Source organism: Podarcis bocagei (assembly GCF_964188305.1).
Source record: "Podarcis bocagei genome assembly, chromosome: 11".
NCBI classification, from domain to species: domain Eukaryota; kingdom Metazoa; phylum Chordata; class Lepidosauria; order Squamata; family Lacertidae; genus Podarcis; species Podarcis bocagei.
This window is the reverse complement of record NC_138136.1, coordinates 16,340,085-16,367,984: the sequence shown is the minus strand read 5'-3', so window position 1 is coordinate 16,367,984 and position 27,900 is coordinate 16,340,085. Positions and strand designations below refer to the sequence as shown.

Sequence of the window (27,900 nt, the reverse complement as noted above, 5' to 3'; positions counted from 1 at the left end):
TTTCCCCTCGTCAAAGAGCTTCTATTCCCCCCCCCCCCAACAATTATTTGCTAGAAGTGGTTGCAAACAATGCGATATTAAAAGGTCACAATAGGACTTCTGGCGTAAATACACATGTGGCAATCTGCCAGACCTAATTCCTCTCACCCCTAAGTACATTTATCTTACACAGTTATCTTATTCGCTTGGCATCTTCAAGCAGCTAATATGTGGATGGGTTTATTAAGAGGCTTCCGATACATATTCTGAAATATATACAAAGGCTGTGTGTTTTCACAATGTGTGTCATCTGCACACATTTAAGCTACCAGATGGCAGTTCTTATCGTGGAAACCTTGTTCGCTCGCTGGCTGAATGTGTGTGTGTGTATAGCAATATATCTATATATATCCTGCAAAACGAAAATGATAAGAAAAATTACCCTACATATCACAGCTTACATTACCCATCTACTTAGGCAGAAAACAGCATATGTTATACTGTTGTGGAAATATATATATATATATATATATATATATATATATATATATATATATATATATATATATTGCGGGGTGTAGGGGTGGAATGATTGCAACAAAATGTAAAGCTGCGACATTAAATATATGCAAAATGAAAGAAGCTTTCGATCCAATAATGAAAGCTGATGTTTATGATGTTATTAATATAAGCAGCCTGAATCTCACATGGCAGGGGGAGCAAGATTTACACGCCATAATTGCTCCTCTCCCTTCTGTTTCCTCCCCAACCCCCTTTGTATTATTGCAAAGATGGCAAAAAATCACTTGTTTGAAAATCGAGTATATCTTATTTATAGGGGGATCTTTTCATTAGGCTCTTGGCTCCCATCGATTCAAAAGAGAGCAGGTGTTCTTAGAAATCCAGTTAACATATGTGAAATCTATTTGTACGACTGTGATGGATACTGGCACGCTCATTGCAAAAGGTTAGTCAGTATCTTCAGCTCTTTTCACAAAACTAACTGGGCTACCTTCCTCTCTCTCTCTCTTTTGGCCTGGAAAGATTCAATTACTTTAAGAATGTGGTGTAAACATCTGCTGATGAGCACTCTTAAGCATATTTTTGTTCAGTATAAACTCTCTCCCCCCTGCCTTTCCCCTCCTCCCTTTCCAGCAGCAGAGGAGAGTTTCAAGGCGGCTTGTCTCAGCTCCAACTCATTCTGCCTCCGGCACTGAACTGTTGGCAGGCAGCCAACCAATCTCCATTTCCCAATGAAGCTCTGATTCCATCTGCTCTAGCAGTGCAATATATTCCACTTCAGGTCAAAAGCAGGGAGCCAACAGTATTAACATTACACTAATCTGTAAAGACATTTTCACTAGCCTAGATAGGCTAATGTTACATAGAGCTTTAAAAGCTTCTAGGATAAGGAAAGGCAGTAATTGTCAGAGAAATGTACTGTATAGCAGTTGAGGGTGTATTGCAAGCTGTTGAGAAACGAACCAAACAAGGCAGAGAGTGTTAGCTGCTTGTGCAATTAAAATATTAATATGGGTGGGGTGGAAATCCACGTCCCTTTTTCTCCACTTCGAGTGCTAAGAGAAAGAAATGTCAAGCAAATATACTGCTGGTGCTAAAGCGGAGGAAATAAATCAGCATTATTTTCAGCGGGAGAGATGGTAGCATTTGAAAGATGCTGATAAACTGCTTTAAAAACCAAGTTAATAACCACTATTGTTTCCAGAAAGATATATACTCTTATGCATTTTGTAGATGCAGGGGACTTATAATCAATTGCTTCTGAAATATCACATCCCATATATTTGGAGTTTTACAAAGATTCTCATAAAACACTACAGCAATTCATTCCAAATTGGTTAATGCATACAATAGAAATTCAATATTTGCCATAAAAGCCAGGCCTTCTTCATTTTGCTCCTTCAGCTCATCTCTTTAAAATGTAGTTTAAGATTCATGCCTTTAGGCACATCAGAAACCATTAAGAACTACATTTCCGGAAATAAAAATGTATAAAAATTCAATTTAAATTGCCTGGATTTCTTTTCCCCTTGTCTCCAAAGGGAAGGGTTAACCGAAAATTACCTACGTGAGGATCCATACTGTTAGATTTTTCTTTTTCTGTATGATTTGATTCAGATGTTTCAAATGAAAATAATCATGTAAGCAATTATACGTTGACTCTCCCATTAGATTATATGGAAATATAATGCTCTGAAACGGAAGATGCAGTCAACTCAGAGCTTCTGCATTTAATATGTGTGATTTATCCTAGGTACAAGGTTTGTTGATATTGGGAGCAATTTATTTCCACCTTTTGCATAGTTATTAATTAATATATATATAGCTTTACAGACTTTGGCTTAATGAGTTCCCCAAAGATCTAGATTTCTGTAAATTGATGTTTTGAATGTGGGATAGTGTCATGTACAAGCTACAAGTCTATGTTCCTCTACAGTGGTTTTAGTAAACACTCACCACATTGGGGCTATGCCTTGTGGTATAAGCTTTTATTTCTTTCATTTGTATGTAAGTGTGTACATACCAACTCACAGCACTGGGACCTAGGGATGGGAAAACCTGTAAAGTCCAGTTCTCTTGGTTTCTAATTTTGTCAATCTTAAATTCAGCTCTCCACATTTCTGCAGCAATTTGCAATTAAAAAAAAATATCATTGTGAAAAATTCACCATTTTGTGCGAATTTCTCTTAATAAGCAATTTTTCGTAAGTAGTTCTGACTACTGTATACATTCCCCCCAAGCATTTATCCTAATATGCATTTTTATGTTATTTTCACTAATGTATTTATTTTAATATACATTTCCCCCAAACACACACACACACACACACAACATTGTTTGACTGGGGAACTGCATCAGAAAATTCAGATATGTGTGAATTTTGAATGACGGTTAAGTTTGTTTTGGGAAATGCGAATTTGATAAATTCTGTTTTAAGTGTAAACTGAATTGACTTTATCCCTCATCCCTACTGGGGCCATTCCATGTGATATAAGACTTTCTTTCTTCCTCTTGTCTGCGCATGTGCCTGTGTGTGTACACTCTCATCTATACTTATTCTACATAAGGTTTCAAATCAAATCAAGAGAAAGATGGCTTACGAGATTTTGATTTGAGTGGAAAGGTCTGCAGTAAGTTTACATAAAGAACATTGACTTCAATCCTCTCAGCCTTTCCAAATGCTTTATGGTCTAATCACTGTACTAAGAATCTGTCCCTGACAGGCAGCCTGTTCAGTCTAGCAGATAACAAATGTGGCTCGATGGCCGTTGGGCCTCGCCATTCGAAATGCACCAGAAGCAATAGTATTCCATTCCTCTGATTATACAGCCAGCCAGAAAGTGCTCACAAAGCTATAATTGCCTCGGTTATGAAACATCTTCACCTGTTATCCGAAGCTAAGTTGAATCATTGGAAATTGGAACAGTGGCTGTTTTCATGCCAGCTTAATTTGAGCCGATACTGCTGTTCACTTAACACAGATGAATAGGTGTGTAGGATGAGATTTTAAACAGAGATGACACCCCAATGAATATTTGCTAGCAACTGCGCCGCAGAAAGCCAGCTTGAAGAACAACAGACAATTGTTAAAAGCGAAAGGGGAGGGGAGGGTGGAGGTGAAAGGAGAGGAGATTGAAGTTCTGCCATGTGTATCTGTGCCCATAATAAAGTCTAAATGGGTGACAGCTTTTCGCAGCAAACTGCTTGATCCTCAGAGTGTTTGGGTGGGGCGGGGGCTAGATTGGAATGAATAGGAAATTGTACCATGGGTAGGCAATCAAAACTTAAACCCCTCTTGTCTCCCCCAAATTAGCCCCCGCAAGATCAGCAAATGCAAAGTGATTTCTGTGCATTTGCAGCGGAATGTGAAATATTACACCACATCAGACCTGACCAGCACTTCACTTCTTAGGGAGTCAGGATAGGCACTGAAATTTAATTGCCTTCTTTCATTTTCACCGCAGTGTGGTTTGCAACGAGTGTACACTTGAAACATTCTGATGTCTTGTTGACTAAATAACACACATTTCAGCATTTGACTTAGAAGTGATATGTGCTGGATGTATGAAATAGATCAGGGGTCAGCAAACTTTTTCAGACCTTGTGGGGGAGGCAGACTATATTTTTTGGGGGGGGATATGAATGAATTCCTATGCCCCACAAATAACCCAGAGATGCATTTTAAATGAAAGAACATTCTACTCATGTAAAAACACCAGGCAGGCCCCACAAATAACCCAGAGACGCATTTTCAATAAAAGGACACATTCTACTCATGTAAAAACACGCTGATTCCTGGACCGTCCACGGACTGGATTTAGAAGGCAATTGGGCCTCTGTATCAGGGGCAGATTTAGGTTTGATGAGGCCCTAAGCCACTGAAGGTAATGGGATCCTCTAGTGTGGGTCAGTGTGAGAGCCAGTGTGGTGTAGTGGTTAAGAGTGGTAGTCTCGTAATCTGGGGAACCGGGTTCGCATCTCCGCTCCTCCACATGCAGCTTCTGGGTGACCTTGGGCTAGTCACACTTCTCTGAAGTCTCTCAGCCTCACTCACCTCACAGAGTGTTTGTCGTGGGGGAGGAAGGGAAAGGAGAATGTTAGCCGCTTTGAGACTCCTTAAAGGGAGTGAAAGGCGGGATATCAAATCCAAACTGGTCAAAGGCCTGGAAACGATGCCTTATGAGGAACGGCTAAGGGAGCTGGGCATGTTTAGCCTGGAGAAGAGGAGGTTAAGGGGTGATATGATAGCCATGTTCAAATATATAAAAGGATGCCACATAGAGGAGGGAGAAAGGTTGTTTTCTGCTGCTCCAGAGAAGCGGACACGGAGCAATGGATCCAAACTACAAGAAAGAAGATTCCACCTAAACATTAGGAAGAACTTCCTGACAGTAAGAGCTGTTCGACAGTGGAATTTGCTGCCAAGGAGTGTGGTGGAGTCTCCTTCTTTGGAGGTCTTTAAGCAGAGGCTTGACAACCATATGTCAGGAGTGCTCTGATGGTGTTTCCTGCTTGGCAGGGGGTTGGACTCGATGGCCCTTGTGGTCTCTTCCAACTCTATGATTCTATGATTCTATGATTCTAAACTCTTCTTCTTCTTCTTCTTCTTCTTCTTCTTCTTCTTCTTCTTCTTCTTCTTCTATGTCCAGCTGTCTTTTGTCAACAACAAATTGTCACTGTTTTTTGTGTTGAATTTATGCTATGTGGTAATTTATGGACCTAATAGGTATCTAAAGCCATTTTCAACCAGTCCATGCAGAATGTACGCACCCTATATATAGAAATGAGCAAACCAGTGATATTTTAGGGAGCAGGCTAGCAGGCGGGGCCCATTACTTACATCATAGGAGCCTATACAACACAAAACACTGTTGCTGTATGTAGGTTTTATTTTTTTCATTTTTTATCTTATATTTTGTAAATGTACTTCCAGTTTTTCCTCTTTAATTTTTTTTGGGGCCCCCAAGAGAGTGGGGCCCTAAGCTATAGCTTGTTTAGTTTATACATAAATCCGGCACTGCTCTGTATAGATTTCATCAGACTCCGCCTACTGATATAGACAGCAAGAGGCAAAATAACGATGAACTCCCATTACGGGGGGGGGGGGGGAGAGAAATAACATCTGTTGAAGCCAGTGGTCCTCAAACTTTTTTCTCTGAGCTACACTTTGAGAATAAAATTTGCTTCCACCACAGCAATTTTTTTGTTGATAAGAAATGCATTGGAAAACATAGCTAGGATTTGCCCTCCGTATCACCTGATGCTCTTGCATTTTGAAAAGATATCTCTCCATATTCTACAACTAAAATAATAATAATTTTGATACTATATTAATGCTTAAAGGTTCCTTTGATCATTCTTGAATCTTGTTGCCATCCTCTCCTGTGCTGCACTGGTGTGGAGCGCCACATCCTTTGAGAACCACTGGTTGAGGCTGCCATGCCAAAATGTGGAAACACAAAATTGGATCTGACTGATCCCATCAGGAAGCATTCTAACTTTCTGCCTTTTTTCAGCAGTTGGATTTGGATTTTATACCTTTTTAATAGTAAGATCACCACCATCTCCTTCTTTAAGAGTTTCCAAAGGCAATTAAGAAGCTGGAAAGCCTTCAACTGCCTGAGGGAATACTACATCCCTGGGGGAAGCAATATCCTCACATGCCTCAGCTGGTGCTTAAGGCTGCCTCTTCCCATTAAGGTTTCCTGGCAGATGGATCCGGCCCAAGCCGATCTCAGCCACTCATGTCCTTCTGCATTTCTTATCCCACTGTCCCTTTGTTTTGTTTTGTCCTGGGATTCAATAAATATTTGCATGCCACCCACTAACAAAAGTTCTATTTCTTTCAGTTCTATTTTATTAAATTTTCAAAAGTTTCACATATACACTAAAATACATAATATATTTTTCTTTCGTTTTGTTGACTTCCCACCCCGTTTTCCATGGTGTTTTTTATTTCTCCCCTTTGCTGCACCCTCTCTTCTCTCTTTTATACCATAACAACAACACACTAATCTCTAATTCCTTCTCTTGCTCATAGTTCAAAACCTGCTCCCGAATTCATTATACTATAATATTTCTTTAAATATTCCGAAAAAGGCTTCCGTTCTTCCACAAAACATTCGTCATAAAGTTCTCTTATTTTAGCTGTTCACTTTGCCAATTCCTCATAGTCCGTCGCTTTACTTATCCATTCTTCTTTGGTGGGAACTTCTTCTTCCTTCCATTTTTCTGCATAGAGAATCCTAGCTGCTGCCATTTCCTCCATAAACAGCTTAATCATCTTTCTTATATGGCTAACGAAAGTTCTGTAGGTAGTTTACGATAAAAATAAATGAAGTTGTAGCCCAATTTGTCCATGTTCACTGCTTCTTCTTTTTGCCAGTTTCATAAAAGCACAATCAGAATTAAAATTCACCAATGAGTTGTTCACACATCACATGGAACACAGATACAGTCTGTCCGCGAAGGAGTGTACAGTATTTGATAACTATTTTCAAAGTTGTCCTCAGGAGTGTTGCAGGAGTTCATCTGAGCTAGCTTGGAAATGAATCTCAAAATTCACCTGAGAGGAAAGGGAAGCTTTTCTTTTCTAGCTTGCATAGATGTCTGGAATGGAGAGGGGCCCCCACCTCATCACCAAATTGTCTTTCTCACATTCCCCCTTTGTTTACCTTTAACTCAGGATGGAGGCTGGTTGTGGCACAGAGCAGAGAGGGCAGGGAAGAAGGAGGGTTATCATCTGTGTCAATGCCACTGTGTGGTCCTTGCAAAGGGAAAGGCAATTTGGAGATTTTGGGAGAAAGAAGGACAAGCAAGGATACAGAGTTCAGGAAAACGTTGTTACTCAATTACGGCTGAAGTGGAATAGGGGAAGGGAGCGTCTTATACTCCTTATGCAATAAGATTCAGTTGCCAGATGAGAGGGCAGAGCCAGTGCAGGTCCTGAGGGTACTTCAGTGACAAGCTGTCACCTGTAGTTCAGATCTTGGCAGCTCTTGACACTCCTTAAAAGACCAGAGAAACGGAGACCCGAACTATGTAGTGTGAATGTATGCAACGGAAGCCCGGTGGTCATTTTAGAGGGGAGGAAGCGACTGACTGTATGCTTGCTCCGTGTGTTTTTCCCCCCAGCTCCAAATAACAGCCAGTAGTTTTTACCTATATAGGATTTCAATTGTCAATGTTCAGGAGGTAACTGCAGTTCTCAGAAGCCCATGTCTCTGAGTCTAACCTGGTAAGAGAAAGTGAGGTGATGGCTGAGCCTCATGGAGCAACATGCATGTGTTTGGATCATGTACAAATGTAACAAACACACACAAAAATATCCTGTGCTATACATTATTGGAGGGAAAATAATACCCATTCTGCAAAAATAAAGTACAGTGGTACCTCAGGCTAAGTACTTAATTCGTTCCAGAGGTCTGTACTTAACCTGAAACTGTTCTTAACCTGAAGCACCACTTTAGCTAATGGGGCCTCCCACTGCCGCCACGCTGCCGGAGCCGATTTCTGTTCTCATCCTGAAGCAAAGTTCTTAACCTGAAGCACTATTTCTGGGTTAGCGGAGTCTATAACCTGAAGCGTATGTAACCTGAGGTACCACTGTATATGAAAACCTTCCCCTCCCCTGAAAATCCAATTTTTGCTCTTTCAGTAGCAGACTCTAGAGGCTTGAGCCAGATTGTCTGGCTATTTGTAATCAATATGTGACCTTTTGTCACCTTTCCAGCTTCTGATCATGTTATGCCTCCTCTCTATCCATTCTCTCTCTCAGCTTTCCATTTCCACAGACCTTCCCCCTGGCCTTCTCATCTTCCCAATTTTCCTCTGGACCACGTCCTCTTGAAAATCTCCTTCCTGGGGTTCTCCTACCTCCTTGTCAGGGTTCTGCATTCATTCTGGAAGAAATGAAGAACAGAATAACTGCGGCTTATACGTTTCCATTTTGACAAATGCACTGAGGGACAAACACATTTGGTTTTCATTACCTCTTTTGTACTCATTTGTCATTTTTCGGCAGAATACATTTCAGCAGTAGCCATTTCCCCTGAATGCCCCAGATGTCCCATCGTTCTGTGGGGAAGTGGTGGCTTCCAGTAGGAACTCCTCCCCCCCCCCTTTTGGTATTGTATCTCGTTTCCCCAAAATGTCCCAGAAAAGTGTGCTATCCAGGAAACCATTTTGCAGTAATAACATGGAGGCTATCAGAAACAACTGGCAAGATAAGCTCTGCCTGATTCTAGGATCACAACCGCTCAGCCAAGGATAGCCATTATCCTTTTGGTGGCCCTAGAGCTGCTCATTTAATCACTGCCAGAGGCTGTACTGCCAAGGTCACAGAACTTAGGGATTTTATTGCTTTGCTTACAGACATTTAGAATCTAGTGGTTCTTGTAGCCAGACAGTACTACAGTGAAGCTGTACTGAGGGGGGAAATAACCCCAGGGAAAGTGTTATTTGAATCCTGTGGTTATGGACAACCTTTTCAATTTGGTAGTAAATGGAAGAGTGAGCTGATTGCCTGCTAGATAGGATGAATTTTTCTGGAACCGGCTCAGTTTTCAACAAAAAAACCCAGAGCATTAAAAAGGATACGGTATTTTTGGAAGAATTGCTATAGCTTGACTGATGAGCCTTGCATTCTGCTTGACTCCCATCCTCAATATTTACATGCAGCCGGACTCTCTCAGCAGTTGTGACTTCATAAGGCGTTTTGAATTCCATATGGCCTGTTATGTCCCAGATCCCCCAAGATGACACCTCAAGAAGATACCAGTGGCTGGTATGATCAGTGGTGTAGCATGGACAGGGCCACAGGGGCAGTTGCCCTGGGTGCAAAATTTCAAAAGAAAAAAACAAGGAAGTAGTAACAATAAATAAAAAACATCGTGCCTTCCCTCTGACACATAAAATCTCCCAATGTTCACATGGGCAGACTCAAGAGCAGATTTGGGCAATGATCAGCTGCTAGGGCACCCTCTGGCTTTAGAAAGATACCTGTTCCCAAGCAATCCCACTTCCTGCTGTGCTTGACACTCATGAGGTGGCCATGGATGCCACTTGGGTAAGTTGCTGAGTTATTTCCCCCTTGTTCCGGCCTATTGGCGGGTGGTACTGAGATTATTTGCCTTGCCCCGGTCACTGGAAACCCATGCTACACCACTGGGTATGAACCATTCTGCATTTGGAAGTACATTAGCTACCATATTATAAAGGAGTATTGAGTTGTTTAATTAGTAATTATCATGGATCTGAAATCCTCCTTTATATAGGTCTGCTCATTTTATATGACAGATACGAGGATGGGGAAATGTGCCCCGCCAGATGTTAGTGGATTCCACCTCCTACCTGCCTCAGCCAGCATAACCAATGGCTAGGGATTTGTAGTTCAGCAACATCTGAAGACCCACAAATCCCTCACCTGTGGCATATTGTGCCAACCACAGGATTTTTTTAAAAAAATGTTGGCTACTTTCTGCCTGAGAAGGTAGAGTACTTCTCCATTGTGTAAATGTACCAATTAGGGATTGATCACTGCATTTTAAACTAATATTACAAGACTGAATGAGATAGAAGGAAAAACATCTTACCTGCTTCTTATAACTCAATATCACGAGCCTTTGGCTGGATCCTTTAACCTGTTGTTATTGTTTATTCAATTTATATACTACCCTTTTTCAAAAGATTGCAAGGTGGTGTTCAACATTAAGAACATGCTGTAAATACTAAGGCGTGCTAGTGTGGTCTTAGAATCATAGAATCATAGAATCATAGAATCATAGAATCATAGAATCATAGAGTTGGAAGAGACCACAAGGGCCATCGAGTCCAACCCCCTGCCAAGCAGGAAACACCATCAGAGCACTCCTGACATATGGTCAAGCCTCTGCTTAAAGACCTCCAAAGAAGGAGACTCCACCACACTCCTTGGCAGCAAATTCCACTGTCGAACAGCTCTTACTGTCAGGAAGTTCTTCCTAATGTTTAGGTGGAATCTTCTTTCTTGTAGTTTGGATCCATTGCTCCGTGTCCGCTTCTCTGGAGCAGCAGAAAACAACCTTTCTCCCTCCTCTATGTGACATCCTTTTATATATTTGAACATGGCTATCATATCACCCCTTAACCTCCTCTTCTCCAGGCTAAACATGCCCAGCTCCCTTAGCTGTTCCTCATAAGTCTTGATAGCCCCAAGGCTACAATTCTGCACCCACCTATCTGGGAGTAAGCTCCACTGAACTCAGTTAGGACTGTACTATCAGTGTATTGGACCTATGTGCCTCCTTGGTCCCATTTTATGTTTTCCCACTCAGTTCAAATGACCAGTGTTCATAGGCTGTATTCACACAGCAGTCCCCACCCCCATTTTCCTGATGTTTCCCTAACTGTTAATTTGCATGTTATTCAAGATTTCACATGACATAAAAACCACTTCTGGAAATCTAGTGGAATAAAGTTTTTGGGTTTTTTTTATTCACATAATATATATTCTTTACAACAAACAACTCCGAAACAAGCAGACAACTCCAAAATAAAATCATATGTAACAAAACCATATGTCTCATGTTTTCATTTACACTGATCTCTCCGATACCTTTACTTGATATTTCTTGCTGCTTTCTGCTTTCCTTATAGAATCTTTATAAAAATTTAAATCTCTTAAATACTATACCAATCTTTAACAATTTCAATTAATCCCGTCACCTCCCTCCCCCACAGCCCAGTATTTCCCGTGGAATAAAGTTTTTTGCTCCCTGGAAAAGTCTGTTTGCAAGCCTGATATCCACTTGCAATCCTGGAAGTTTGTATAGGACTTTGCATCAGTTGAAGCCCTGCAGTCATGGAGCCTTACTCCCTGCCATTGCCCCCTCCCTTCAACAGATGATCCTACAGGATCCAACAGAGCCTCTGCAGTTGGCTTTCCTTACTGATCCACCTCACAATCAACAGCTGTGAAGGGGAGGGGGCAATCTTGTGGGCGAGGCTTTGCAAAGGGCTTTCTCTCACACACCCCAGAATCAAGAATAGGAAAAGCAACAACAGCGTCATTCATGATATTTGGGGTTAAGGAGATGGAGGGCAAGACAAACTTTTTAATAGACTCAGAAGCTCCACCTAGAACAACTGCAGAAATTAAATACAGCATCTTTCAGGAATTTAATGATTTGGTGATGTTTTGTAAGCATTGTGCAACAATCCCTGTAGTTTAATTAATGACAATTGAAGAATGAGTTCTGTTGGCCTCCCGTTGCCCTCTCCACCTGCTCACTGTCTAGTGTTGCTCTTCTGCTGGTTTTGCTGACTGTTTGGGATTGGGTTCCAGCTGCCATATGCACCTGCTCAAAGTTGTCCTCTAAGAGACACCATAAATGCAATGTACAACCCCTCCCCATCCCCAGTACACTCAAATCCCCCCTTAAGAATCTGTAGCAGTATCTTTGGCTTGCAAAAGGACTATCTATCTACAGCAACCACGGAGGAAATATATAGCAGCCCAAGGTCAGGATTTATGTTACCTGCCCTCTGGAAGAATTCCATCAAACCATCATTAAGACGTTTCCCACTGATTCTAGTAGGGTAGAGGCTTAATGATGACCATATAATTATTGTGATTTCTTTGGTCATAGAAATCACTGGCCTTCAACAATCCTTAGCTGACACCCACGGTCTATTGTTTCTCTCTTCCATTCTGAAAGGATCATGATATAAGCCAAGAGCGTCTCACTTCCAATTTATTGGAGAGCTGAAAGGGAGTGCAGTGTTAAGGAGCTCCTATAAATCTTCAAATAAATTCAGAAGTGCAGGGCCAACGCTACCATTAGGCAGAGTGAGGTGACCATCTCATGTGGAAAAACTTGTGGTGAACCTCCCTAGGCTGTTTCCAAGGGTTGAAAGATTAAACAATCACATGGAAAGAGGGTGCCACCATGTCCTTTGACTCAGACAGCCCAATCCACTTGGCAGTTAGTTTTACAAGAAAGCACAATAAATCCAATATCTCACCAAGCTGAGATTTATCCCTGGAAAGTAACGTGTGAACAGAGTTTAATGTGGTCACTCAGGGTCATTCTACGACGGCTTTCCGGACAGGACCTTTTTCTTTTCTTTTTTGCCACTTCTGGTTTCTCAAAGCTAGTATCAGGGGCTGGCTAAAAGGTAGAAGTGGAATGCTGTTATTTTTTTTTTAATACGATATTTATTAAGATTTTTTCATACATTACAATAAAGATGGAAAAAGAAAAAGAAAAATGCAAAAGAAAAACAGTTAAAAACACATTAATTTTCCGTTTCTTATTTTCCTTAAGCTTATTTCCCCGGACCTCCTCATACCTCCCTTTTTTGTATTCCACTTAAATTTATTCAGCAAATCCTTACCATTAAGCTTTTACCCATTTATAGACCTTTGTTTCATATTCTCTTAAAGCATTACAGCTAGAAACCACTTAATTTCTATCCAACATCATTCTAACATTCATTAATTTTACAATATTTCTGTAAGTAATCTTTAAATTTCTTCCAATCTTCTTCTACCGACTCTTCTTCCTGGTCCCGGATTCTGCCAGTCATTTCTGCCAATTCCATATAGTCTATCACCTTCATCTGCCGGAATGCTGTTATTTTTTAGGAGAACTCAAATAATTTTCTTATTTGATTTGGGGAACCCAGATTTAGCAATGAGCCCAATTCTCTTCCTAATCATTCCTATGAATGTTCTTTTTCTGACACTGGCATTGAATTAGAATAGTGCTAACACCTAAGGCAGCTCATCACTGAATGTGTGTTAAGAATGGTTTTTTCCCTCCAAGTAGATCACTTTGCAGTTATTGATACTGGTTTCCAATTGCCATTCTGTTGCTTGTTCTCACAGGGTTCTGGGATCCTTCTATAAAAGCTGCATGGTCTGTCTTAATTATTGTTCTGCTTTCCCCTCCTCCCTCCAAGGCTACTTGATAAACATAGCTTGCCGGTGATGATTTCAAGCAGGGACATGATGTATTCCTGTCATCCTAATTGGCACCATAAGACATTCTCAGAGTATCTAACTACGCTGGATAAAATACATTAGTTGCCCGTATCTAGTATGCATCCTAGGCATGGAGCCATCAACTATGCTGACATCTCAATTTGAGCACTTGGTAGTTAGAGCTCCCAGATTAATTCCTTATTAGGAAAAATGAAGTTCTTAAGATACTTATTGTCTAGGAATTTTAAAAAGCACGTGTTGCCCCACCACCAATCCGTTTTAAGGGATAATTCATTTATGGCAGTTGAAGAGATAACAGGATGAAGGATATTTCCCCCTCTTTGCCTTACAGCATCCCTTTCCCCATTGGTCTCATTTGCCAACCGTTTCCCCCGACTGAAAGATGGAATTGTGTTTCTAACCTCCCATTGACAACTCTCTTGAAAAAAAGAGAAAGAGATGGTGTTGCTCTTCCCGGCGCAAGAGAGGGAAATAAATCAAACATCAATAAATGCACTTCTGAGAATCTATTCAAAGCAGTTGTTGATTCCACCTAAAAGGATAGAAATGGATCTGCGCTGGGAACTCTAGGAAGAAAGTGTGGAAATGACTTGTAACCAAAAGGATGTGACCGTCTGCATAATTCATAATCATTAGTCTAAGTGACACTTTTGCAGCCCAGGCTTTTGAGCCTTCCAGGGTGGCAGGTTTGAGTCTAAATAGCCTACTCAGCAGTAGATATTTTGTGATCAGGTTTCCCTGAAAGGCAACTCTCAATGCTGCATCCGCCCTGGATGTGCTTTCTGGGTTTTTTTGTTTTGTTTGGGGGGTTTTTTAAATCGAGAAAAGATGCTGGTTCAGCTTCATCATGCTTGCAATTTAAGGGTTGCTCAAATGATTCCTTAAAACTGCATGAAAGCAATTCAGTGGTGCCTTGGAGACAGCCTTGCTTGCCGTAGTGCTCTGTGCATACATCTGCATGATTCCTCGGAGCTAATTCAAATTTAATGCATTGATAATTCCTCATCTGCAGAAGTCACCCAGCAGTAATCTGAAGGTTACACGGCAATATTCCATCTCAAATAACACTTCTAAAGCAGCATAATAAAGCAGGAGGCAGGCTTATAATGGGCAGAATTAGAAGACTTTGAACAGCACATTTCTGCTCTCTTTGCAAGCGTCACATTAGCAGCGGCTTAATGGCATAAGCAGAAACAGGCGGAATGGGAAACATTTCCCCCTAGTTTATATTCATGGCAAAACAAACAATAGCTTTGTAACACACGGGATAATGGCAGAAATGTAAATCTGTTGGGAAGGACAATGGGTGGGTGGGACTGGGAATGTGTGAAGTACCAATCTCCTCTGTTTATTGTTCATATTTTTGAGATGACAATGTTAAGGTCTTGTACTAATCCGTGTGTCCTCTTTGCTAATTTCATTGCTGTGGACTACACCAATGGCTACAAGCCATCATGCCTAAGTTCTGCCACCACTGCCAGCGGCAATATGCCGATAAATACCAGTTTCTTGGGACCAGGAATGGGAAGAGGGCTATGGTCTTTGCGTCTTGCTTGTGGGCTTCCTGCAGGCATCTGATTGGCCACTGTGATGATGATGATGATGATAATTAATAATAATAATAATAATAATAATAATAATAATAATAATAATAATAATAATAATTTATTATTTATACCATGCACATCTGGCTGGGTGACTTCCAACAGAAAATCAAAATACAGTAATGCATCAAACATTAAATGCTTCCCCAAACAGGACTGCCTTCAGATGTCTTCTAAAAGTCTAGTAGATGTTGATCTCTTTGACATCTGGTGAGAGGGTGTTCCACAGGACAGGTGCCATTACCGAGAAGGCCCTCTCCCTGGTTTCCTGTAACTTGGCTTCTCACAGTGAGGGAACCACCAGAAGGCCCTCAGTGCTGGACCTCAGTGTCCGGGTAGAATGATGGGGGTGGAGACGCTCCTTCAAATATACTGGACTGAGGCTGCTTAGGGCTTTAAAGGTCAGCACCAACACTTTGAATTGTGCTCGGAAACATACTGGGAGCCAATGCAAGTCTTTCAAGACCAGTGTTATGTGGTCTCGGCGGCCGCTCCCAGTCACCAGTCTAGCTGCTGCATTCAGGATTAGTTGTAGTTTCCGGGTCACCTTCAAAGGTAGCCCCACATAGAGCGCATTGCAGTGAGAACAAGATGCAGGAGTAGATGGGCTCTTACATTCTTACGTGAACAATCTGTGTGAATTTTTTTTGATCCAGGAAATGCATTTAAGATTATTTTCCACACCAGGGATGGAATTCAACATAGTGCTAAGTGGGGTTTACATGTGAAGAATGAGGTTCACTCATGCAACAAGAATCGTCCCGCCTCCTGCCCTTTGTCCCCCATATACCTATTCTGTGGGGGTCCCCCAACCTTTCATCACAAATGTAGGGGATGCAGGGGGGAGAAGGGGGGAGCCCATTGTGCTAGTGGACCTTGTTCCATGCACACAAGAAGTAAGTTGAACCCTGCCTGATAGAATGCTATCAGTGGCTCCTACTCACGATAGCTATTTGCTGCTTCACGTTGTATGGTAAGCATGGTTCTGATAAGCAATTGCTGGGGAGCAAAATCAGGAGAGGACTATAGCACTTGTGTCTTGCTTGTGGATTTCCCATAGGTATCTAACTGGCCGCAGTGGGAAATAGGATACTAGAGTTAGATAGGTCTTTAGTCATCTGATCTAGCATTGCTCTTCTGATGTTTACGTCAACATGATGGCTCCTGGCTCTTTGGTCTTGGTGGTGTAGCTCAAAGCAAGGGATGAAGTAGTATCACAGATCCAGGGACCTTCTCGGTCAGGGACAGCCACAGCTAGGATGCCAACCAATTCCCTGGTAGGAGACCATTTCCAACACGTACCCTAATTTTGAAGAGAACCACCCTCTCCTTTCAAATGAATGAGAAATCAGGCAGGCACTGTGTCTTGATTTCCTGCACTCCACAATTATTATTCTCTTTCTCAATGTATATATGTGTGTAAAAATAGATATACCATCCTTCAGTTTGCCAGTTATGTGGGGGTTGGGGGTTGGGGGGGTGTTAAGGGGGGAGGAAGCCTTTAAAAGACTAATTCCTTTTAAAGAAGTAAATACACTGTTTTTGGCTGTATATGCGTTTCACTCTTGGAAGCTGAAAAAAATTATCTCGCCAGCCTTTTCTTGCAGCTTTGCAGTTTCGCCTTGAAGCTGGCCTGCATCTGAGCCCTTTACAAATCTGATATTAATTACATGACAGGCATTCTGCGTTGGTGGAAAAAGATACATTTTGTTGAATGACTTGTGAATGTCAGGGATGACTTATTACCTTCAGCAAGTTTAAAAGGAAAGCTAATATGATTTCTTATAGTAAAACCCTCTGTGACAGCTGCTCCATAGAGTCGATTACACTGCTGTGAGCTTTCCAGCAGACTTATTTTTCACACTCATGGGGAATTGGGAACATGATGAACAAGCATCTCCATAGTGATCAAGAGCTGGTTCCCCCTCCCACTTTCCTTTCCCTCAAGCAGGGGAATTACTCTTTCCCAACGTGTGTGTGTGTGTGTGGTGGGGGCAGGGGGAGAGCAAATGTAAGACTGGTGGGATCTGTTTTATTGTTTGTTTTGTTTTTACTAGAACCAAGAGGTTCACAAAAGCCAGTTTTAAAAAGGGAGTGAGGGGTTCAGGAGGGAGACATAAGCAAAAAATTAGGAAAGGGTTGCCTCTGAATACACATTCAATCCTGGGCAGATGTCTGCTCCTGGTTCCTTACTTCCTTCCTTCCTTCCTGCCTGCAGCCAAATTTAGGGAGCTGAAGAATCTTTTCCAATCTTGAAGGCCACATTCCTATATATGTAGCTCCAAAGGGTGGTGCGCCACACTAAAGGCCCGATTCCTACTTTGCACAGAATGGATCTCCTGATGGGATGGTATCTGTCAGAGGCCCTCTCCTGCAAAGCACTATGGTCATTTGGGTATATAAAGTCTGAGGCAACATTTCAGGTAGCTTGGAAATACTGAGACAATAGTGAGACAATATTTCAGGGTTGTATTTATATCGTTACCATGAACCATTATACATTCCAGGCCCGGGAATATTTGTGTTTGTTTGTTTGTTTGTTTGTTTGTGTGCATGCTTCTTTTTGTTTAGAAAGATGTGTAAACTGCTTTTTCAATAAAAAGTCCCTAAGCCATGGGTAGGCAAACTAAGGCCCAGGGGCTGGATCCGGCCCAATCGCCTTCTAAATCCAGCCCGTGCTCGGTCCAGGAATCAGCGTGTTTTTACATGAGTAGAATGTGTGCTTTTATTTAAAATGCATCTCTGGGTTATTTGTGGGGACTGTCTGGTGTTTTTACATGAGTAGAATGTGTGCTTTTATTTAAAATGAATCTCTGGGTTTTTGTGGGACATAGGAATTCGTTCATTTCCCCCCCAAAAAATATAATCTGCCCCCCCACAAGGTCTGAGGGACAGTGGACTGGCCCCCTGCTGAAAAAGTGCTGACTCCTTCCCCAAGCTGTATACATAAAATAAAATAATTATCAATAATACGCAGAAAAAATCATATCTCTATCTCTAGATCTATGTATAGATATATAAATTATACGTACCTAATTTTATGTCTGGGTAGGCCTAATGGGGCGAGTAGTTCTTAGCAGGTGTCTAAAACACTACAACTTGGGTACCTGCTTAATGTTAATAGGCAAGGAGGCGAAACAGGACAGGTTTTCTCTGGGACCTGTACTACATCAGGTACAAGTAAGGATCTGGAGGAGCTGGTTATTGTGAAAAATCAGAACTCTGGGATCAAAGTTGATAGTTAAAACAATATTTTGATGGAAAACTTAGATGAGTGTCTGGACTCCAGGGCATCATTCTGTCTCCCCACCCACCCTCTTGCTCGCTCGCTAAATAAGGTAATTCAAACATCTCCAAGGAGTTTTAATGCGTGCAGAATGGGCAACAAGGAAGAAACCTTACAGACCAAGAGAATGAACAGCCTAGCAACAGAAGATGGCTTGGCCATGTCCACAACACTGGAGGAGGTAGCAGCCAAATGTGGAATTAGTCCCATCTGTTTGATGGCAGCCTTAAATATCAGCAGAGCTTTTGGGCAGGTGGGATGTGGGAAAGTCAGTACATGATGGTTCTGTGAGGCAAATAAATGCCGGTCCCACTGTTAGCTGTTGGTTTTCTGTGCACTGGGACCCACAGAAATAATAGGCTTCAAATTTTGAACAGAATCCCCAGTTAAGGAGAAAAACTCCTCTTCCACACACTTCAAAGTATGAAAGTGTTTATTGTCTCCCGAAACAAGGCAAAGCTGAATACAACTATTAATTAAATACAACGTTACTTTCCAGAGATAACAGACATACTGAAAGCAATGCCCCAGAGGCTATTAGATCCATCTCTACACGTAGGCATATTTTCTGAACCAAAGAAAATATGACTTGGCAATTCATATACTCAACCTGGCTGGTGTTGCTATGGTAACCCAGTGCACCTGGTACCCTTATTCTCAGAGCATCCCAGCCTGGGGGATGTGCACCTCAAGACATGGGCCCAAGCACTGTGCAATTTAACCCATTGCTCACATTACCCCAACATGGTGGGCCACACTTGGCCCCCTGGACACAAGGTTCCCTACCCCATCTGTATGATGACACGCTTCCTAGGGACAGTTGAAATCTGGACTTTTCTTAGTTTCTAATGTTACGAGACCTATGTTCAGTTTTCTACATTTCCAACTCAGTTTTGCCATATTTGTTTGTTCGTTTTTAAACCCGTCCTCATGAAAAATCATTACCATTTGGGTGCAAAATCCTTCCACGTTGCATATTATTCTATATTATGTATTTCCACACATAGGAATTTCTATACCCACACCTTACCTTGGTATATGCATTTCTGTACAGATTACTTGGCTGAGAATTGCATTGGAAAACTTTGAAGGGCGGCTGAGTTTCAGTGCATATATTGTGTCAGAAAGTGAAAATTAGCTAGATTCCACTTTAAATGTGAAGTGAATTCCCCGCATCCCTGCCACCTTACCCCCACCCCAGTCCGGAACAAGCATCCTAAGTGAATCAGTGTTCCACCTGCCTGAAAGATACGACACTATTTATTCACAGTCTTGCACATTTTCAATGTTATCTGCTCTAAAAGGCTAGCCGATTTAAAGCAAGCTACACTACCCCCCCCCAAAAAAAACCCCACCCCCAACAAACATACAAAAACAAAATCCAGAGAGATTTCAGAAATAACTGCTGATCACAACAAGATATATGCCCGAGAATTGCGGGCTAAGTAAGTATTATAAGCTTCTGTTTGCTTCTTTGGAACTGTTTTGTGAAATGGAACAATCAGTTCATTTCAGGTGAGGTAAAATTCCATGTTGGTTTAATAATAATAAAAAAGCTGTTGAGCAGACCTCTCCAGAGGCCTTTGGAAGTACTAGACTATTTACAGAAATGAACTGTGGGAGCAAAAGAAATTACCCTTTCCTTAGCTGATATTTGCTCTGTATCTGCAATTTGGTTATAGCAGGCATGGCTGTCTGTTTGCATTAACAGCAGTAGCTGCTTATGCCTGTGGTGAGGGGCTGACAGGATTTAGGCCTGATCCGTAGATGGAACCAGGCCAATATGGCTTTTGGGTGTTGTGGAAAAAAAAGACTTAAGGCATTAGAAATATTCATGTGAAATTTGTATCTCTCCAGTGACAGTGACTGGAGCCCTGTCTATTGACCTTGGATTGCTGTGGCATTTAAGCATCTTCCATTTTAGCTCCTGAACTGCACTGATTAACTAAAGGCGATATAACCATGTCATATAGAAACAGTCACTGAGGCATCTAAGCCATAAATGGGACTGGAAAAGAACATGAACTGGTGTGTCACATTTTTAGCTGGGCGTAGTAGTTATTTGTGGGCGATATCTGGTGGCCGTTGAAAGTTAAATTGAAGGGTTTATGGCATTCTGAAGTCTTATTTTGTTAATCCTGTTAAAATGTGACATGCTAGTTTATTTAAACAGCACCGGTTAGAGCAGTCCCCATCCTCAGTTAGAGGTATAATAAGCCCTGCAATTTGCTTCAGGGCAATGACATTATCAATGTTTACTGCAGTATCATACCCTCCAACCTTTCTCCGATAAAAATAGGCTCGTCCTATTCTATCCTAATAAATAATAATAATTTTATTATGTATACCTTGCCCATCTGACTGGGTTGCCTCAGCCACTCTAGGCAGCTTACAACAAATATAAAAACATAATAAACATTAAATAAAAATCCCTATACAGTTGTACCTTGGTTCTCAAACGTAATCCATTCTGGAAGTCCGTTTGACTCCCAAAACTGTTTGAAAACCAAGGCTTAGCTTCTGATTGGCTGATGGAGCACTCAAGCGGAAGCCGCATTGGATGATTGGCTTCCGAAAAATGTTCGAAAACCAGAACACTTACTTCCGGGTTTTCGGCGTTTGGGAGCAAAACTGTACGAGTACCAAGGCGTTGAAGAACCAAAGTATGACTGTACAGGGATGCCTTCAGATGTCTTGGTTCGGAGGTCACATAACTCCATACCCTCCAACATTTATCCAAAGGAAAAGAAGACATTCTGGAATCCAGTCAGAAATGAGGATGACTTCTGCAGTATACCCAGTGCATTTGCAGTACGCCAGGCACTGTGATCATCAGTAGTCCAGTAGACCGTAGCACCTGACTTGTGGGTTCCTATTGAAGAAGAAAATGGCTGTATTATTATTTTTGCAGTGCCATCAGCATGTGTAGCACTTTATAAAGCACCAAAGGACAGGCTTCTGAACCAGATGGCTTCCAATTATACTCATGAAGTTGTGTCAGGGAATGAGGCTTGAAGATCCTTACCCCAACAAGCATAATACTTCTTGTGGCTCACCTTCCTCCAACTTGACCAGTTTTCCACTTAAGGCCATATCTCCTCTCCCATATTGTCTATTCGCAGGCGTGTCCAATGTCCGCTTCAGGGGCGGGCCTAATTCAGCCCGCTGGTTGATCCAATCCGGCCCCTCAACTCAACAACTTTGGGGTAAAATCATTAAAAAAGGTCAACAATTCTGGTTGGCGCCCTGGTTGGTCCTTCACTTCATCAAATCTGGCCCTCTTTTTAAAAAGTTTGGACACCACTGGATGGTTGCCCCTGTTCTGTGGAATTTCAGTTCTTTCAATTTCTAATTTTCCTCAATCTTATATTGTGTTCTCCATGTTTCTTCATCAATCTCTGTTTTTTTTAAAAAATACCCTCATGAAAACTCAGCAGCATTTTAGGGCAAATTTATCCTAATATACAAACTTCCTGTCCAGTTTTGACCAATGTACACACTTTTTGCTAGCAATTTCCCCTAATAGAATGCATTTTTGTATGTTATTTTTGTAAATATATGTATTTCATGCACACTTTCTCCCAATGTATGCATTTTGGTACCCATTCTTTGGTGGGGGAACTGCATCACATAATTTGGAGAAGGGTGAGTTTCAAAAGGCGTCTGTGTTTTTGGTCCTCATATTGTTTCAGAAACTGCAAATTTGATGGATTCATCTTCAAATGCAAACCAAATTGCATTTGTCCTCCATCCTTAACTAAAACTAATTTCTCATATCTGGGGCTTGAGGGGTCACAGAAATATTTTTCCCCCACTTTCATTACCCCAGGACTCATTCTGCAGTCATTATCCTGGAAGTCAGGCTTGTCTTTCCAAAGTCCAGAGGATTCTCACTATTAAATTATACAGTGGTACTTTGGTTCTCAAACTTAATCCGTTCTGGAAGTCTGTTCCAAAACCAAAGTGTTCCAAAACCAAGGCGCGTTTTCCCATAGAAAGTAATGCAAAATGGATTAATCCGTTCCAGACTTTTAAAAACAACCCCTAAAACAGCAATTGGACATGAATTTTACTATCTAACGAGACAATTGATCCATAAAATGAAAGCAATAAACAATGTACTGCAGTCACACAAGCAAACAATCAGGAGCAGAACTGGGTTCCACACAATCACAAAAACAAAACAAAAAAGCCGCAAAAACACAAAATAAATAGCAAAAACAGACAGATGTCAGTGGAACACCCAAAACGGAAGTGTGGCACTCAAAATGGAGCATGTTCGGTTTCTGAAAAAAGTTTGCAAGCTGGAACACTTACCGGTACTTCTGGGTTTGCAGTGTTTGGGTTCCAAGTTGTTTGAGTACCAAGGCGTTTGAGAACCAGGGTACCAGTGTAGTAGTATCCTGACCCATTTCATTTAACATGAAAGTAGATAAGCAGAAATGTTTGGTTAGACACGCATCTATTTTGTGGCTGAGAAAGACAAAGAATGAACAAGACAGAGTAGCTAAAGTGAATGCGTTAGGTGCCTGTGAGACTGTAATAAGTGGAAGGTTTCTTTATTTGTTTAATTAAATATATGACTTCAAAAAAAGAAAAGGAAAAAACCCTACCCCTAAAGTAAAACAAGGAGCCAAGTACAATTAAAGCTGTTCTGATTTAGCACCATGGCAATTTTTTTTTTTAATCATTTCTACCGGGAGAGAACGGATTAATTATGTTTCATGTGCTTTGGTTTACAAGTACTTCAGTGGTTTCTGTTTGATGAAACAAATCAATGAGCATTCTGGAAACTGTGAACATCTTACAGCAGCTGAATACATTAATGCACCAGAAATGTGTGAGCGCGCGCACACACACAAACGTACACACACAGACACAGAGCAGAATCGGCATTGCCCTTGTGAGCTGCAGCTTAGGAGTGGAGAGGACCAAATGGATGATGTTATTGAAGTAGAGAGCAGCAGAAGAGGAGCTGAGGGAGAAGTAATCTGGCATATTGCATGAGAAAATTACATTATTATCTGAAAGTAGATTGGTTTACTTGCCCTGTACTCACAAACCCCTTTCTCTTGATAATCATCTTCACACTCAACTGCACTTCATAGCTTGTTTACCATGTTGCAATGATATTTGCTCCCTACGTTGATTTGATGTTGGCCACCTGAAAACATTATCATTTAAATTAGTTCCTGTAACTAATGAGCATACGTTTCGTAGCAAACAAGTAAAGGAATTTTTGAGGCTTTTTTTAAATCTAAAAAAAAAAATCGCATTGCAAAAATGTAAACTGTATATTTTCAGATACTGCACAATGCAGCAATCCTGAAAATATTAACATATATGCTAAGGAAAAGGAATAATTGACGTCAGAGCTTTTTTGCCAGTGTGCCCAGGAGTATAGCATGGCAGTGTAGTCATTTAGAAGCTCAGAAGTAAGCCCCGGTAAGTTCAATGGGGTTTATTCTCAGATAAGTGCAAATCTGAGACCCTATGAGCCTATCCACACTTATGTTGATTCTGTGCCTAGAAAGCATGGGCCCAAGCAGTTCCCCCCGTGTCCCACTCTTTTTGAAGAGAAAATCCACTCTTTATCTTTGGGGATCGAAACCGGGAAAGGGGGGGGGGCGAGAGTTCTGGAATCCAAAGGGTGTATAATTATATTTTGTTTTATGTTATTATGTTCTTTTTTCTTTTAATTAGTTTAAAAATTGGGAAATTTGTGGAAGGGAACGTGGGTCGACCTTAGAAAAGGATTTAAATGATGAGTATCGTCGTTTAATTGAGGTTTATAACTTAAATTTGGTTAATTAAGAACAAATAAGTAAAATAATAAGGTAAAAGTTGGAGATAAGAACTTGCTGAGTTAACTATTGGAATCAGGATGCAAGAAGGGGAGGTGTGGGGAAGTCATGGAAAGTGGTTAAGAAAATAAGGTTTTGAAATTATGCATGTTTGTCTTTGTGTTTGTGTTATGTCTATATAAACTATGAAAACCCAATAAAAAATTTATAAAAAAGAAAGAAAGAAAATCCACTCTTTAGTGTTAAATCAGAACAAATGGCAATTCGTGGGGAATCCCAAATTGCCATTTGTTCCAACTAAGCACTAAGAGCGGTTTTCCTCAAGGAGGTGGGAAGCAGCAGGACAAGAAGATCTTAAAGACCTACACTGGTTCCCAGTACGTTTCTGAGCACAATTCAAAGTGTTGGTGCTGACCTTTAAAGCCCTAAATGGCCTCAGCCTTTTATACCTGAAGGAGCGTCTCCACTCTCATCATTCAGCCCAGACACTGAGATCCAGTACTGAGGGCTACTAGCAGTTCCCTCGCTGTGAGAAGTGAGGTTACAGTGAACCAAGCAGAGGGCCTTTTCGGTAGTGGTGCCCTTCCTGTGGAATGCCCTTCCGCCATATGTCAAGGAGATAAGTAACTATACAACCTTCAGAAGACAGCTGAAGGCAGCCCTGTATAGGGATTTTTTTAATGTTAAATGTTTTATTATGTTTTTGAATATACTGGAAGCTGCCCAGACTGGCTAGGGCATACTAGTCAGATAGGCAAGGTACAAATAAAACAACAACAACAAAAATAAGAAGATAAGCCCAGTGTAGACTGGAATTTTTATCTCCCAGTAGATAGTCAGGCTTTGTTTCCAAGGTGGATGGAGATAGGAAGATAAAGGAAGGAATTCAAAGTCACACTATGGCGGCCATTTTGTCAGGCCAAGTATCTCAGATTACCAGACAGAACAATCCCCCCTCCCACCTGTGCTGTTCTGGGGATTCTCACATCCCTCAATAAATAAAATAAAGTAAAGAAAGGCAGTCAGAAGACTGCCAGTTCCGTCTGCTTAAAATCTTGAGCTGAGGCCATCCAAAATAATGGAACTGTTTCATAAAATATAAAGTAAGGACCACAGCTCAGTGGCTTGCAAGAAGGTCCCCAGTCCAATCCCTATTGCCATCTACAGGTAGAATTGAGCCACTCCTGCCTGAGACCATGGACAGCCACAGCTGCCAGTCAGTGTAGGCAATACTAAGGTGGTCCAATGGTTGGTATATGTTCTTAACACCATTAAGAGTCATAAATTTGGATTTGGCTTGAGAACAGCAGCTTCACCTGGTCTCTGGTGGTAATGACCTATCATTTCCACAAAAGCTGAGATCATCAGAGTATTGTACTAACCCTTCAGAACCTTTTTCATTGCAATAATGGCCTTTTCACAGTTTTTCGGTGACCTCTGGGCTTTACTGAGCTCTGCTCCTCCTCCTGAAATCTAGAGTGGCTGGGAAAACCCAGCCAGATGGGCAGGGTATAAATAAATAAAAAAGAGTGCACCTCCAATATTGCTGGGTGTATTTAGGGTGCAGCACATACTGAGCTGTGCAGATAATCTACACAAGTAAGATCCAAAGATTGCCATATATCCTATTTTTCCAGGACACGTCCTCTTTTTCATGGGTAGAGTCGTCATAGGGATCATAGTTAAAAGTAAAAGGTAAAGGTAAAGGTACCCCTGCCCGTACAGGCCAGTCGTGTCCAACTCTAGGGTAGTGCGCTCATCTCGCTTAAGAGGCCGGGAGCTGGTGCCATCCGAAGACACTTCCGGGTCACGTGGCCAGCATGACGAAGCTGCTCTGGCAAGCCAGCACCAGCGCCGCACACGGAAACGCCGTTTACCTTCCCGCTAGACAGCGGTACCTATTTATCTACTTGCACTTAGGGGTGCTTTCGAACTGCTAGGTGGGCAGGAGCTGGGACCGAACGACGGGAGCTCACCCCGCCGCGGGGATTCGAACCGCCGATCTTACGATCAGCAAGTCCTAGGCACTGAGGTTTTACCGACAGCGCCACCTGCGTCCCATAGTTAAAAGTAGAAGTTGGCAAATGTGGCCTCTTTTTTGCTCTTCAAAATACGGCAACCCTACGAAACTGTATGGTGAAATTGTATAGTTTTGTAGCTTCTACATCCTCATACAATTCTGTCGAACATGTGGATGATAGCCAGAGTTTAAAAACACAGATCTATTCTCTATGTCAAGAAACATTGCTTAAGCTTTAATGTTCTAGCCTAGTCTATTTGAGATGAGATAATCACATGGCAGTTCACAGCAAACATTTCAGTGATTATTAGTGTAAATCTTGAGCAAATACAAAGTTTTGGGCAAATGTGTTCAGTCTTGATCAGTGTTTTTCCCCCTAAAAAATGTTTAGGGGTACTCTCATTTTGACTCAAGAAAATCACCATTTTATAGTTCAAACTGGGGAAAATAAATACAGCAAATGGACAGAAGTACAAAGATTCAGAAAATGTTAAGGGGTACCGTATTTTTTGCTCTATAAGACTCACTTTTTCCGTCCTAAAAAGTAAGGGGAAATGTGTGTGCGTCTTATGGAGCGAATGCAGACTGCGCAGCTATTCCAGAAGCCAGAACAGCAAGAGGGATCACTGCTTTCACTGCGCAGCAATCCCTCTTGCTGTTCTGGCTTCTGAGATTCAGAATATTTTTTTTCTTGTTTTCCTCCTCCAAAAACTAGGTGCGTCTTGTGGTCTGGTGCGTCTTATAGAGCGAAAAATACGGTATGTATACCCCCAGAAAAAAGCACTGGTCTTGATTATATATTATATGTGCACAGTATTTTTATATATGAAAACTCAGTTTCTTCCACAGTCTTCAGTCCCATGTGCAGTTTTAAAAAGCAGGACAGGCCTGTAGCCTTAAAAAAATTAAGTGCTAACCTTCTTGGGCACTTGAGTTCATTATATTGTTTCCAATTAAATGCATCAAGGCTGCATAAAGAGTTTATTATTTGTCAAGCTTAGTAAGATTTTACAAAGACATTTGCATTGATTTGTAGTGAAAGGGCAAATTCCAGCACTTATGAGTAATTAAAGGCAATAGAGCATGGCAAGATCGGGATGTTTCTTGGCTGTAAGTTGACAGATTTTTTTTGAACTTTTTTTTAGTTCCATTGTCCAGTGGCTAGCGAGTGCTTATTTCACCTTAATCTTTTTAAAACCCAATGACCATTTTTACTGGCGATTTAACAAGCCTTTAAAACTCGCTGCACTATTTAATCAAGCATGTATTCAAAAAGCATAACACTATTTTTGAAAAAGCATAACACTATGTTGAAAAAAATCTCACTTTTAATACACAATTCTACACCGAGCACAATCTCATTTTGCATTTGGCTATATATGGGTTTATATATTAGTAGGTTTGTTAGACCCTGTTTGTAATTTCCTTGTTTACTGCTTCATATTATTTTAGGCTGCAATCCTATAGACACTTGGGAGTAAGTCCAGTTGACCTGAATAGGGTTTACTTCTGAGAAGTCATGCATAGAACTGCATAGTCAATGTGGTTAAATAAGTAGAATGGTTATTCAAGAGTAGAATCCCAGTTTAGCTAAGATGATTCACACATGGAAGCATGCTTGCTGGATGTCAGGCTTCGGGGAATCAGTTCCTCCCCCCCCCCCCCCGTGGCAGTAGATAAGAGATCAAATGAAAGGAATG

At 41.3% G+C, this 27,900-nt stretch overlaps 1 protein-coding gene across 1 annotated transcript in view; it reads left to right on the top strand.

Moving 5' to 3' along the window:
* The first annotated feature begins 4,670 nt into the window (after positions 1–4,670).
* LOC308597808 (uncharacterized protein) overlaps positions 4,671–27,900 on the top strand; it is a 242,221-nt gene continuing 218,991 nt past the window's right edge. The window contains exon 1 of the mRNA XM_081213952.1: positions 4,671–4,892. Within this exon, the coding sequence (XP_081070078.1) occupies positions 4,674–4,892 (219 nt within the window). The 5' untranslated portion in view covers positions 4,671–4,673. The remainder of the gene's footprint in view (positions 4,893–27,900) is intronic.